Source organism: Lissotriton helveticus, chromosome 12 (genome assembly GCF_964261635.1).
Source record: "Lissotriton helveticus chromosome 12, aLisHel1.1, whole genome shotgun sequence".
NCBI classification, from domain to species: Eukaryota; Metazoa; Chordata; class Amphibia; order Caudata; family Salamandridae; genus Lissotriton; species Lissotriton helveticus.
Window position 1 is genome coordinate 853,121,556 of NC_136073.1, and position 10,203 is coordinate 853,131,758.

General features: G+C 51.5%; 1 protein-coding gene across 1 annotated transcript in view; it reads left to right on the forward strand.

The window, feature by feature from the left end:
• The window catches only part of SHD (Src homology 2 domain containing transforming protein D), a 52,258-nt gene extending 42,256 nt beyond the window's left edge, over positions 1-10,002 (forward strand). The window contains exons 5-6 of the mRNA XM_078669526.1: positions 217-336; positions 9,750-10,002. Of these exons, the coding sequence (XP_078525652.1) occupies positions 217-336; positions 9,750-9,936 (307 nt within the window). The 3' untranslated portion in view covers positions 9,937-10,002. The remainder of the gene's footprint in view (positions 1-216; positions 337-9,749) is intronic.
• Positions 10,003-10,203: the final 201 nt, after the last annotated feature.

The window sequence follows — 10,203 nt, forward strand, 5'->3', positions numbered from 1 at the left end:
AGAGATAGGTCTGTGGTAATAGCACAGGGGTGTTAGAGGCTTTCAGAGATAGCGTTGTGTCATTTTCGGAGGCTACTACTGGCAAGATGTATCGAAAGCGTTGATATGCCAGTTGTTGGAAGGACAGAGGCTTGTAAGAGAGTGCCTCAAAACTGTTTCTAAGGAGATGCCCCTCCCCCCCACTGACACCTATGCTTTCTTCATTCTATCCTGTAGGTGGTTTCATGGCGCTATAAGCAGGGCAGATGCTGAGACCCTGCTGCTCCTGTGCAGGGAGTGCAGTTACCTGGTGCGGAACAGCGAGACCAGCCGGAATGACTACTGCCTGTCTGTCAGGTGAGCGTCGCTCTCTCGCTCCTCGACCAGTCGCGCGAGCCCTGCTATCATGTCTTTATTCGTATTGCCTGTGTCCTTTACAATTTGAACACGCGTCATGCAGCCTGCTACAGCACAACTGTACAGATGTGGGGAGGGGGTCACTTGAATACAGATTCACACGTGTACTGATGAGGAAACAAAAAAATATGCATATTCACACCCTCCTAGATTCATTCACAAGAATGCAACAAAAAAAGTTATCTACAATGAATTTTAAGTGCATTTAAAGTAAACCCGAAGATCTTTTAAAACTCGCCAGTGGCACATTTGTTTGCAACAATCTGAGTGAAGTACATAAAAGCCATAAAAGAAAGGACCTCATCATAGCCATCTACACAATCGCCAACAAACACTTAAGAGTGCAAACTTAAATACTGAGGTTGGTGAGAGGGTGCTGAATTCTCATGTTCTGCATATCTAGGACTCTAACATCAGCTGATGTATAAATCTTGTCGGAAAAGGTCTCCCAGTGGCGTAGCTAGGGGGGGGGCGTGGGGTGAGGGTGAGCAAATTGTGTCTGTCAACTACTACCATCCCCTCCGCCCCCGAGAACAAGTTGTGCGTCGGCCGCCAGACCCTCCCCCAAATAAGTCGTCCGGTCGCCACCCCCCGCTCTTACTTGCACCGAACGAAGGGTCCCACCCCCCCGGGTGGCAGTAGGTCTAGCTACGCCATTGAGGACTCCCAGCCTCCTTTTATGCCCTTGTCAAAGAGTTTCAGAAAGTGCCCTAAGACCATCTGCACAAAGTGCCACCAGTCTGAGCCATTGTGTAGAGGTGATATCTTTACAGAGACATTAAAAAAAGAGTACAAACCCTTCCAAAAACACTACAAAGAACAGTTTTTACTGAGAAATACCCTTACCAAAAAAACATCTTCGTTTTTGAAGTCCAATTAATGATAAATTAAAGTATCCCAGTTGGATTTTGATACCTGTGCTTGTTTCTTTGTAATACAATTTCTCTGGATGGATTTTTCTTCATTGTGGTTTCATCATACAGGTATTTCTGTTTGAAGATACTCTTTATAATGACATAAATCTTCGGTACGCTCTATCCACTGCCGTCTTTTTACCTTGGAATCCTGTCCGCTATCCATTTCTTGAGAGTGCAGGTGGAGGTCTTTGGTTCGGTGTGTTCTCTGCTCTTCATGTAAGGTTTCTCTCCATGTCCTTCCCCACGTGATTGAAACCTTGAGGGTGCAAATGGGTCGCTGGGTTCCAGTAAGGAAGGTTTTCCATTGCAATGGGGCTGTCCTTCATCCTCATTGGATAATGATATATTCACACCAGGGTCATATGAGAGGCAAGCCCGTCTGCGCCCGTCCGCGACCGCTCGGGACCAGGGGCCATGCACTCTGCTCCTGCTCTCGTTTATTCCTCAGCCCAGTTGCTTTCTTTGAACGCTATTCAGTCCATTTCTCCCTTCCTGCTTCAGTGTATCGCAGCTCTGGACATTTCTGCCCCTCTGCCCCCCTCGTCTGGCCTTACTCTGCTCACTCCCCTGTTACTTGCTCCTTCCCTTCCTGCCCCTCCTTCCCTTTTTCCACCCACCACGGCTACTGCCTGCCTTCTGAATACTCGATCGGCAGGCAGACACCAGCTTGAGCTCTTTAACTTACTGGACACTGAAGCTCCTGATTTTCTGTTTTTCACAGAGACTTGGTTCTCGGCCGATTCTCTCCCTGATCTATTATCCACCCTCCCCGACTCTTACTACGCTCTTCGGGTGGACCGTCCTGATGGTAAAGCCGGTGGGGGTGTGGCGATGATTACTCGCTCCAATTTTCAGTTTCAGCTTCTTCCCCACTCTCCCATACTTGGTGTTGATTATTTAGTTGCCCGCTCTCTTAATCTTTTGGCCCCCCTTACTATAGTTCTTATGTACCGTCCCCCTCAGAATATGTCCTTCTTTGTGCCTGCTTTGCAGGAACTTCTGGCCACGCTTGTGGTCAATAATTCATCTGTGCTCCTTCTGGGAGACTTTAACTTTTGGCCGGGCGACCCTGGGAAGATCAGTTCTCTAGGGATTTCTCGGCCACTCTTCACTGCCTCAACTTCCTTCCCCACGTTCACTCCCCTACCCATGTTCATGGCCACATTTTAGATCAAATATTGTCGGCCAATCGCACCATCCTTTCCCCTACCATTCTCCCATGCACCTGGTCTGATCACTTTTTGATTTCATTTTCCTTTGAGCTTGGCGCATTAGAGAAACCTCTCCTACCCAAAAATATTTCTGCTCGTAATTGGAATCGGGTCGATGTTAATTCTCTCTGTGCCTCCCTCACTTCCTCTCTCCCTGATCTTTCTAACCTCCCTCTTGACCCCCAAGCAGACGCCGTGAACCATTGGCTGTCTTCTCCCTGTGACTTGGTCGCCCCCCTCAGGAAAGTCCAGATCTGTCGCCCCCATGATGCTCAAAAGTGGTTCACGGATGAGCTGAAAATTCTTAAATTGGACCTTAGGCGTTCTGAATGCCATTGGAGGCGCAACTACTGCCCTCTCTTGCGAACTAAATACAAATCCCTCCTAGATAGCTATAAGAGGGCCATTCTCTTAGCTAAAACCACCTATTTTTCAGAGAAAATCACATCATCAGCCAATAAGCCCAAAGAGATTTTCTCCATAGTTCGCAACTTAGTCGCTTCTGATAGGGCCAACCTTAATCTTATCCCCTCACAAGCTCTTTGTCCCTGAACGATTTCTTTATTGAAAAGATTGCGAAGATCAAATCTAACATTCCTTCAGTATCTTCGCCACCTTTTTCTTCTGTTCTTTCCCCGCCTTCTTTCTTTCTTGATCAGTTCCCCCCTATCTCTATGGATTCCTTTTTCGCTCTCCTTCAGAAAGTGAAGTCAGGTTCTCCGGCTGACTCTGCTCCAGCTCGATTCTGAGAGAGCTATTCATCCACTGCCCCGACCCCCCTCTTTCCCTTCTCAACGCCTCTATTTCCTCCGGCCTAGTCCCGAAATTCTTTAAATCGGCTATAGTCTTCCCTATTTTAAACAAGCATTGGAAATGCAATAGGTCTCGCACCATTAGAGTTAGTGCTTTTAGAATTGTTTATGGGTTTTTTTTGTAAATGTTTAGCATTTTTGTTTCCTGTAGCCAATGCTAAAGTATTACAAATAAAAAAAGCCATAAACATTTCTAAAAGCTCTAACTGAAATGGTCTGAGAACTATTGCACTGTGTGAGGGTGAGGGTGAGGGTGAGTGAGGGTGAGTGAGGGTGAGGGTGAGTGAGGGTGAGTGAGGGTGAGTGAGGGTGAGTGAGGGTGAGTGAGGGTGAGTGAGGGTGAGTGAGGGTGAGTGAGGGTGAGTGAGGGTGAGTGAGGGTGAGTGAGGGTGAGGGGTTGAGGGTGAGGTGTTGAGGGTGAGTGAGGGTGAGGGTGAGTGAGGGTGAGGGTGAGGGTGAGTGAGATGGTGAGGGTGAGTGAGGGTGAGGGTGAGTGAGGGTGAGGGGTTTTGGGTGAGTGAGGGTGAGGGGGAGTAGTTGAGGCTGAGTGAGGGTGAGTGAGAGTGAGGGTGAGTGAGGGGTTGAGGGTGAGGGGTTGAGGGTGAGTGAGTGAGGGTGAGGGGTTGAGGGTGAGTGAGGGTGAGGGTGAGGGAGGGTGAGGGGTTGAGGGTGAGTGAGGATGAGTGAGAGTGAGGGTGAGGGGTTGAGGGTGAGGGGTTGAGGGTGAGGGGTTGAGGGTGAGTGAGGGGGTGAGGGGTTGAGGGTGAGTGAGGGTGAGTGAGGGTGAGGGTGAGGGGTTGAGGGGGAGGGGTCGAGGGGGAGGGGTCGAGGGGGAGGGGTTGAGGGTGAGTGAGTGAGGGTGAGGGGTTGAGGGTGAGTGAGGGTGAGGGGTTGAGGGTGGGTGAGTGAGGGTTTGAGGGTGAGGGGTTGAGAGTGAGTGAGTGAGGGTGAGGGGTTGAGGGTGAGTGAGGATGAGTGAGAGTGAGAGTGAGTGAGGGGTTGAGGGTGAGGGGTTGAGGGTGAGTGAGGGTGAGGGTGAGTGAGGGTGAGGGGTTGAGGGTGAGTGAGGGTGAGGGGTTGAGGGTGAGTGAGGATGAGTGAGAGTGAGGGTGAGTGAGGGGTTGAGGGTGAGTGAGGGGTTGAGGGTGAGTGATGGTCAGGGTGAGTGAGGGTGAGGGTGGGTGAGGGGTTGAGGGTGAGTGAGGGTGAGTTTGAGGGGTTGAGGGTGAGGGTGAGGGTGAGTGAGGGTGAGGGGTTGAGGGTGAGTGAGGGTGAGGGTGAGTGAGGGTGAGGGGTTGAGGGTGAGGGGTTGAGGGTGAGTGAGTGAGGGTGAGGGGTTGAGGGTGAGTGAGGGTGAGGGGTTGAGGGTGAGTGAGGGTGAGGGGTTGAGGGGGAGGGGCTGAGGGTGAGTGAGGGTGAGGGGTTGAGGGTGAGTGAGGGTGAGGGGTTGAGGGTGAGTGAGGGTGAGGGCGAGTGAGGGTGAGGGGTTGAGGGTGAGGGGTTGAGGGTGAGGGGTTGAGGGTGAGTGAGTGAGGGTGAGTGAGTGAGGGTGAGGGGTTGAGGGGGAGGGGTTGAGGGTGAGTGAGGGTGAGGGGTTGAGGGTGAGTGAGGGTGAGGGGTTGAGGGTGAGTGAGGGTGAGTGAGGGTGAGGGGTTGAGGGTGAGTGAGGGTGAGGGGTTGAGGGTGAGTGAGGGTGAGGGTGAGGGGTTGAGGGTGAGTGAGGGTGAGGGGTTGAGGGTGAGTGAGGGTGAGTGAGGGTGAGGGTGAGGCTGAGGGGTTGAGGGTGAGTGAGAGTGAGGGGTTGAGGGTGAGTGAGGGTGAGGGGTTGAGGGTGAGTGAGGGTGAGTGAGGGTGAGGGGTTGAGGGTGAGTGAGGGTGAGGGGTTGAGGGTGAGTGAGGGTGAGGGTGAGTGAGGGTGAGGGGTTGAGGGTGAGTGAGGGTGAGGGGTTGAGGGTGAGTGAGGGTGAGGGTGAGGCTGAGGGGTTGAGGGTGAGTGAGAGTGAGTGTTGTGAGAGAGGGGTGATGAGGCCTGGTTGTTGTGAGAGAGGGGTGATGAGTCCTGGTTGTTTTGAGGTACAGCTGATGAGGCCTGGTTGTTGTGAAGTATCTGACTTTCTTGTGAAGACAAGTGCGTCATAAGCTTAAACGAGAGCCTTGCATTCTCTGTTCCCGATCCTTGCACCCATGCATGGCTCGGGTCTCAGGGCAGCTACCAGGAGTTCTAACAGCTCTCATCAGGTTTCTACAGCTAGTTCCCCGGTTTTGTGGGCTGGGCATGAATAGTGGGCAAGAAACAGCTAATTATAGAAGGGCCGCTTTTGAATGAATTAATTAATAAACCTTTACACCGCAGATATTCAAAGGTCAAGCCACTGATGAGTTGTGATGTTTTGTTTTGTAAGAGGTGTTAAGCGGACTTGCAGGCGCCGGAGAGAATTCACACGGCAATTTGCCCGCCTCCGTTTCAGTTGCAGACTGTTTATGAGCTCAGCAGCAAGGTTTTGGTTGGTTAATCACAGGAACCCTCAAGAGGTGGAGAAGTGTGGCTCAGGGGTTAGAGGCAGCAGACCCGGAAGCTGAGATCGGTCCTGGACCAGGGTTCAATTCCCCGCCTCGGCGGGGTCTTGGGCTAAAAAAAAAAAAAATTCCACGGACTCGATAATTCTCGCCCCGGTGCCTCCTCGACTCACGGGTTCACACTCTGCGACTCTGGGCAATAGCTTGCTTAATCTCCACAACGGCCCCTCGCGGCGGGATGCCTGACTTTCACCTTGTGGATACCCTGCTATCTCACAGGGGAATACCAGGAAGGGTTCCCTAAGCAAGCGCCGGGAAACCCACTGCGGGTAGCTGTGCGCTATATAAGCTCAACTACATTTACATTTACATTTACATTTACAGAGGTGTAGAATTAAATGTTAAACCTGAGGTAGGATGGGGCCTTCCCACGGCTGCATTTATCCACAGTCCGGCTTCCAGGAAGAGGTGAGGTGAGTGGCACACGTCTGTCTCGTACAGCTTTTCCTTGGGTTGGTGAGCCTGCGGGGGCTCTCGTAAGTCAGGCTGCCCTGTTTGCCTCTGGAGAAAGACAAGCCCTAGCTCGTCTGCAGCGAAAGTGGGGGTGCTGGCTTGTGGCCATGACAGACGGTACACTGAAAAGCAGAGTGGAGGGCGGCCTCTGAATTCCAGCATGCCCTGACGTGTCGGCGGGGACAGAAGTGTATGCAGCCCCTCCTCCCCCCACGCTCAAGGCTGGCAGCCTGAAGGAAGAGACAGCTGGAGCGGTGGGTTATGTGAGGAATCTTTCACTCAAGTGTGCCGGGTCAGAGGCCTACCTCTAGGGTCAGTGAGCAGAGCCTTGTGTAATGTGTGCACCTGCAAACAAACCAGGACAAGCACAAGCGCTAATACACACAGCCCTGTACACACAACGAGTAACGGCTTGAGGAGGTGAGGGAAGGGCTAAAGGCAACAATGTCACCGGGTGAAAAGAAAGAGAAAGCAGGGTAACCTGACCCAGGAGGGGGGAGGAGGGAGGAGAAATGCGTCTCGGCTGGAGCAGGGGGCGGAGCAGGGAGAGCGGGCTTAGAAATGTACTTCACACGGCCGGCCGGTCGTGAAACTGAAAGCATGGCCGGCCGGCCGTGAAAGCCTTTGATGCCGCAGGGGGTGGAGCGGCACCAGCTGGGAGAGTAGGCAAGGCAGGCGGCTGGGGGCATGTGCACGCGCTTTTAAGCTCAATGCGCATGCGCATTGAGCTTAAATTTCTCGTGCACTGCAAGGAATCGCCACGATTCCTTGCAAGTTGGATAAAGAGTGGATAAGCCACCATAGTCTCGCTTGCTCGATGCGCATGCGCATCGACAGGCGAGACCTAAAAAGCCCGGTTTAGACCCCTCCCTTCCGTCTAACTTTAGACCCATTTCCCTTCTCCCATACCTAGGGAAGATCTTGGAGAGTTACATCACAACTTGCCTCTCCACTTTTATTGAGGACAATCATCTTTTGGCCTCCCACCAAGCGGGATTCCGCCCGGCCCACTCTACTGAGTCAGTGGTCCTGTCCGTTCTAGACGAGCTAAAGAGCAAGGCTGATTCCAACCTACCCCAAGCCTTGGTGCTCCTTGATCTGTCCGCTGCGTTTGACACGGTCGATCACTCCATCCTTCTCGGCTGTGTCAGCGCAGCAGGTGTTCGAGGCACTGCCCTCTCTTGGCTCGCCTCTTTTCTCAAAGAACGGACTCAGGCGGTCCATCTTTCTGGCTTTTCTGCCCCCTCCCGCTTGGTCCCATGTGGGGTCCCCCAAGGCTCCTCCCTGTCCCCTCTTCTTTTTAATCTTTATAGTCATCCCCTCATTCTTTCTCTCCTCGACATGGGGGTCTCCGTGTATAATTATGCGGACGACCTCCAGTTAGTATTTGACCTTTCCTCCCCCTTGGACTCCTTGCCTAAATTCCACTCTACCCTAGTTTTCATCTCTGAGTGGATGAATCATAACCAACTTAAACTCAATCTGGACAAGACGGAGTTGGTCCTGACTGGCCCTGCCGTCTCCCCTTGGTCTGCCGCCTTCTGGCCTTCCATCTTCGGCCCCTCGCCAGTACCGGCGGCTTCAGCAAAGACCTTGGGCATTAAAGTCAGTCGGGACCTCTCCATGCATGCCCAGATCAGTTCCGTTGTCTCCTCCTGTTTCCTCTCCCTCCGGATCATCCGGAAAGTGTCCCGTTTCTTTTCTCCTGATGCTCTTAAACGTATTATTTTGGCAATGATTCTCTCCCGTCTTGATTACGGGAATAGCCTCTACGTGGGCATCCCGGCCTACGAATTACGCCGCCTCCAGGCTATTCAGAATCAGGCCGCCCGTCTCATCTATCACCTCCCCAAGTTCCACCATATCACTCCGGTTTTGAAATCCCTCCACTGGCTCCCCATCTGCCAGAGATCCCTTTTTAAGTTGGGATGTCTGGCCTTCATGGCCCGTGCCCGCACTGCCCCGGCATTTATTAATTTCCTCATCAGTCCCTATACCCCCAGCCGTCCCCTCCACTCCTCCACTCAGGCCCTTCTCATTGTTCCTTGTGTCCGCAAATCCAAAACTGGAGGTACTAGATTCTCCGTACTGGCCCCTCGCTTTTGGAACAGCCTTCCCCTGTCCATTAGATCTACTCCAGTTTACTCCCAATTCCGTAAGGCCCTTAAGACCTTTCTGTTTTCCCAAGCGTACTCCTGCTGATTCTCACCTCGGTAGATTTTGTGCTCCTCAGTCCAAACTTTAGCGCCAGGAAGCCGCTTGGTCACAGTGCGCTCTATTAAGAACTTTTTAACTAACTAACTAACTTCAGGCAGGACCACCAGTAGCTGGAAGGAGCAGAAAAGGAATGCAGGGAAAAAAAGACACGTACTGGAAAGAGTAACAGAGAAAGGTTTAAACACCAAATCGCAATGTCCCAGCAAAACATCCAGCCCCCGATGAGGTGGTGCACCCTGAATAGTGATATGAAAATGGGGAAAATTAAAATAGTGTGCAAAAATGATAAGCAGCTCTTTTCAGTATCCATAAAGGCATGCAGACCTGTTTCTCGACACAACCCGGACCAATCCCGTAAAAGCTCTGTGTTGTCTTTTTGTCTTTCTGTCTCATTCCGCATGTAGGCAACATCAACCCCAATGATTGTTTGTGTAATACCGACCTACTTACATCTTCATGTTCAGGAGATGCCTCTCTCATTTGTTGTGGACAAAACGCTGACGTGTTTAATGACTCATTCCTGTATCAGTCGTTACTCGTCATGCGCAGCACCATATTGTTTCTTAAGTGTGCAGGATCACCTGTCTCTTTCTACAAGTGTACAGTACCCTATACACTCCCTCTTTTTATGTGCAAGATGGCTCCATCAGGTTGATGCGGTTGGCCCCACTGTCGTCCCTAGTTTGGTTGGCCGCTACATATTCTTCCTTACCTCTCGTTACTAAGGTTCTGTCATCATATAAGTATTGTCCAGGCCATCAACGTAAAGAGTCCCAAATGGGACCATCAAATTGTACCAGGTTCAGTTCGAACGTTGAATTCAATCGGTCTGCTTGATTCATCCAGCTTGAGAATGCCAAATTCCCAGGGAGCTTCTTTTACGACACCAAGCTTCCTGAATATTCCTTAGGACTTGCCAAATCCTGGCATTAAATCCCACAAACCCACCTTACATCCTACACTGCAGACATCTCTGAGATGCTTGCCAGCTACATATAGCCCTTAGAAAACCTAAATCAAGGATAATACACACATCATTACCTATGTGTTCTCTTCTCCACCATGCTCCCTCGTCCGCTGCATGTGCCTCCTTGTCTTGTCTCGTTCCTCTCTTCCTTCACTTAATATCACTTATCGCATTCACTAATGGTGTTTTCTGCCCTCAGATGCTGCCAAGGTTTTATGCACGTGAAATTCACACAGACAAAAGAAAACAAGTACATCGTTGGTCAAAACAGCGCCCTCTTTGGAAGCATCCCAGAGGTGATACACTACTACAGCACGCGCAAGCTGCCCATCAAGGGGGCAGAACACCTCTCTCTGCTCTACCCAGTCACTGCCCAGACTCTCTGATAGGACATCTGAGCAGCGAGCGGACCTACCCGTCCCTTTGCATCTTGCCCGCAAGGTTGGGCTGATAGAAACTAAGGAAGCCAAAGGGTCAGATTCTGCTTTAGACATATCCAGCCTGCCCGTGGGCAGCAGGGTCTGCCCAAGAGGGCAGATATTAAGTGGAAAGGGCTCAGGCAGACTGTCTGAGAGCTATGGTAGGTGGAGAACATAGTAGCAGGCAACCGCCACAGCCAGACATACTATCCACCTCCGACTGACAGAAGAGAG